This window comes from Poecilia reticulata, linkage group LG7, assembly GCF_000633615.1.
Source record: "Poecilia reticulata strain Guanapo linkage group LG7, Guppy_female_1.0+MT, whole genome shotgun sequence".
Taxonomy (NCBI): Eukaryota; Metazoa; Chordata; class Actinopteri; order Cyprinodontiformes; family Poeciliidae; genus Poecilia; species Poecilia reticulata.
In genome coordinates, this window is record NC_024337.1 from 14,648,559 (window position 1) to 14,651,300 (window position 2,742).

At 40.2% G+C, this 2,742-nt stretch overlaps 1 protein-coding gene across 1 annotated transcript; it reads left to right on the forward strand.

Annotated features, from left to right (window-relative positions):
• Positions 1-484: 484 nt before the first annotated feature.
• LOC103467845 (probable N-acetyltransferase CML3) lies at positions 485-1,900 on the forward strand. Its single transcript, XM_008414553.2, has 2 exons — positions 485-599; positions 1,133-1,900. The coding sequence occupies exons 1-2, from the start codon at positions 581-583 to the stop codon at positions 1,876-1,878; spliced, it is 765 nt and encodes a 254-aa protein (XP_008412775.1). The 5' UTR covers positions 485-580; the 3' UTR covers positions 1,879-1,900.
• Positions 1,901-2,742: the final 842 nt, after the last annotated feature.

Below are 2,742 nucleotides of genomic sequence, written 5' to 3' on the forward strand. Positions count from 1 at the left end.
TGTGAATAATAGGAGTTTCACTAGTTTTCAGTGATGTTCTGTTTTACTGAGATGCACCTGTATTATGATTATGATTATTTTAGGCTGGGGATTGTCTATTAAAACCTCAATCGTGCAATGTATTTACATTCTGCTCAGTTTTCCATCTCAATTTATTCAGGATCTGTGCTCATCCTCCCAAAGAAACCCAGTGATTGAGTTCTTTACTCTGTTGACTAAGCTAATTAAGTTTATAAAAAAAAGTCTATGTTTCTTAATCAAATCATTGCTGTGAATAATTTCAATCAAACTTTTAACACACTTCCACAAATTGATATCATCTCAATTTAACTGTGTGGCTTAGTATACACATTGTTCAGTGCTTTCAACAATCATTGGTCGCAAGTCGTCTAAGGTCTTCCTGTTGTGTGTGTGTGTGTGTGTGTGTGTGCGTGCGTGCATGTGTGTATGGTGAGCATGCTCAGACCAATTTCAATCCCTTTCATGAACGACTGATTATCAGAATCTGTAGCTTAAGTCCAGGCACAGCAGCAGCATTAAATTCTTCAGTGCAAGCGGAAGACAAGGGGAAAGAGTCGGCATGGCCCACAAAAGCGACTGTAAGTTAGACTCTTTTCAGCTTTTTTATAGTTTTTTTTTCCTACTAGAGGAATTGATTATAAGTGAGATTCAACTGCTAATATGAGAGAAAGTGAGAGAATGAGTGTCACCAATTAAATGCCAGATGACATATAACAGCACTCAGTGAAACCGGAGACCTTTTGTTTGTTGCCTCAAGATCTCACCTTGATTGGATTTTTATCAGCAGTGCATTTGAGACCTAATTGTTTTCCATCGCACAATGACTCATGCTTGGAATGTGAAAATGAAATAATAGGCTAATAATTTCAATTGTGAGCTTCACCTCAGGCTGTCATGCAAATTGAGGTTTTGTATTAAAGCTCAAAGGCATTTTATTACAATGAAAAACTGTGTGATTCTGTAAGAGGTATATTGATGGGTGTATTTTTTAAAAGCATTAGGTAAGCTTACTGAGCCTATTGTGAAATCCATCAGGAATTTATTATTGCAACAACAGGCAGATTAGTCTCACTGAAAACTCTTTTCCCTCCCCCTCCCTTTCTTTTTTCAGTCCAGTTCTCCATCAGGGAATACAAACCCTCAGATCAAGATGTGGTCATGTCACTCTTTCACGACGGGATACTTGAACATGTTTACCCAGCGTTTTTCAAGGCAATTAGCAATCCAGACCATGTCGGGATTGCTCTCAGTATTTCCATGGCCGGCTATGTCCTCGGAGGTAGCTCCTACTTTCAAGCATTGCTCTTTGGGAGCCTTTGGGCTGGCTTCATTTATTACTGCTGCCATGACATCTACGATAGCTACATGATGGGGAGGCTAAACACAGACATGGCCGACATTCAAGCAAGCTACCTGGAAATCCCAGACAATGGCTTTTGGGTGGCAGAGGCAGACATCAACGGTCAGGCCAAGGTGGTGGGAATGGTGGCGGTGACGGGCCAAAGGGGGGTGGAAGGAGGCGAAAGGTTTGATGACTTGAACGGTGGAGTGAGCGGCACAGAGTTTGATCAAGACGCAGGAGACAGAAGTTACGCCCGGATGACTCACGTGGTCGTGGCATTCGCGTGGCGCCGCAGAAACCTGGGCTCACAGCTCACACGGAAGGCTCTGGATTTCTGCAAGGAGCGAGGCTTCTCCCGCCTCGTTATGGATCTTAGCTCGCCTCAGACCGCGGCCATTTCTATGTGTCAAAAACTAGGCTTTGTTCAAACGTCGTCCCATCATAACACCCATGCTAATCCCTGGTTCTCCAAGCTAGCAAGAATAAATGTGATTGAAATGGAGAAGTTAATTTAAGAAAAATTGACACTAGTTTGACCTCAACACCTGAGACTGAGCAAACAGTTCAGTAAAGCAAGAAAATTACAACTAAGTTATGTTTTTTTGTCATTTTTAATTCAAACAATTTTTTGTGTGCGCTAGCTAGTTGCACCTGTTAGCTTGCTCGCCTCTTAGTTTCGACTAGAAGAATAAATATTCCTTTTTCTCTACAAAGCGGCATCAATATTCATTTTCTTTGTATTTTTGTTTACTGTGATACATTATGCATACACCTGCTCTTATTACAGTCCATTGCACACAAACCTTCAGAACAATGAGACAATTAGTCAACTCTTTCGCTTGGTCAAATAAGCTTATTGTTTGCAAAGGGAAAAAAATAAATGTATATGAAGCATTAAAATGATTATGGAACATTAAACATAATCAGAATTAATTAGTCATTCTTTAGCTGTACAGAAAATGAAATAAAATGTTTGTGAAAACGGAGAAATAGTCATTTGAAAGCAGGGAGAACTTTCTCTTAAGCTTCTTTCTAGGGGAAGTAGAATCCCTTCGCCTCAGAGGAATTAATGCCAGCTGACTTCTAAGACCCTACAAGTCTTTGCTTAAAATACCAATGAAATGCAGTAGTATCAGGACATTGGAAGGTTTAAAATTCTTTGGAGATAAGGTGTGAGGTGTGTGTATGTGTGTGGCATGAAAAGAAGATAAAGACTTCTCAATACTGCAGAGCATTCCAGTGAAACACACAAAAAGAGCTCTGTGTTTGATACCAAACAAAAGGTTGACATTTGGCAATAATATTTGCTCTGAACAGGATACAGGACCATGAAGGACCATGGGAACTCACCAGCTTCTTTAGATTTTGTTAAGCAGTTC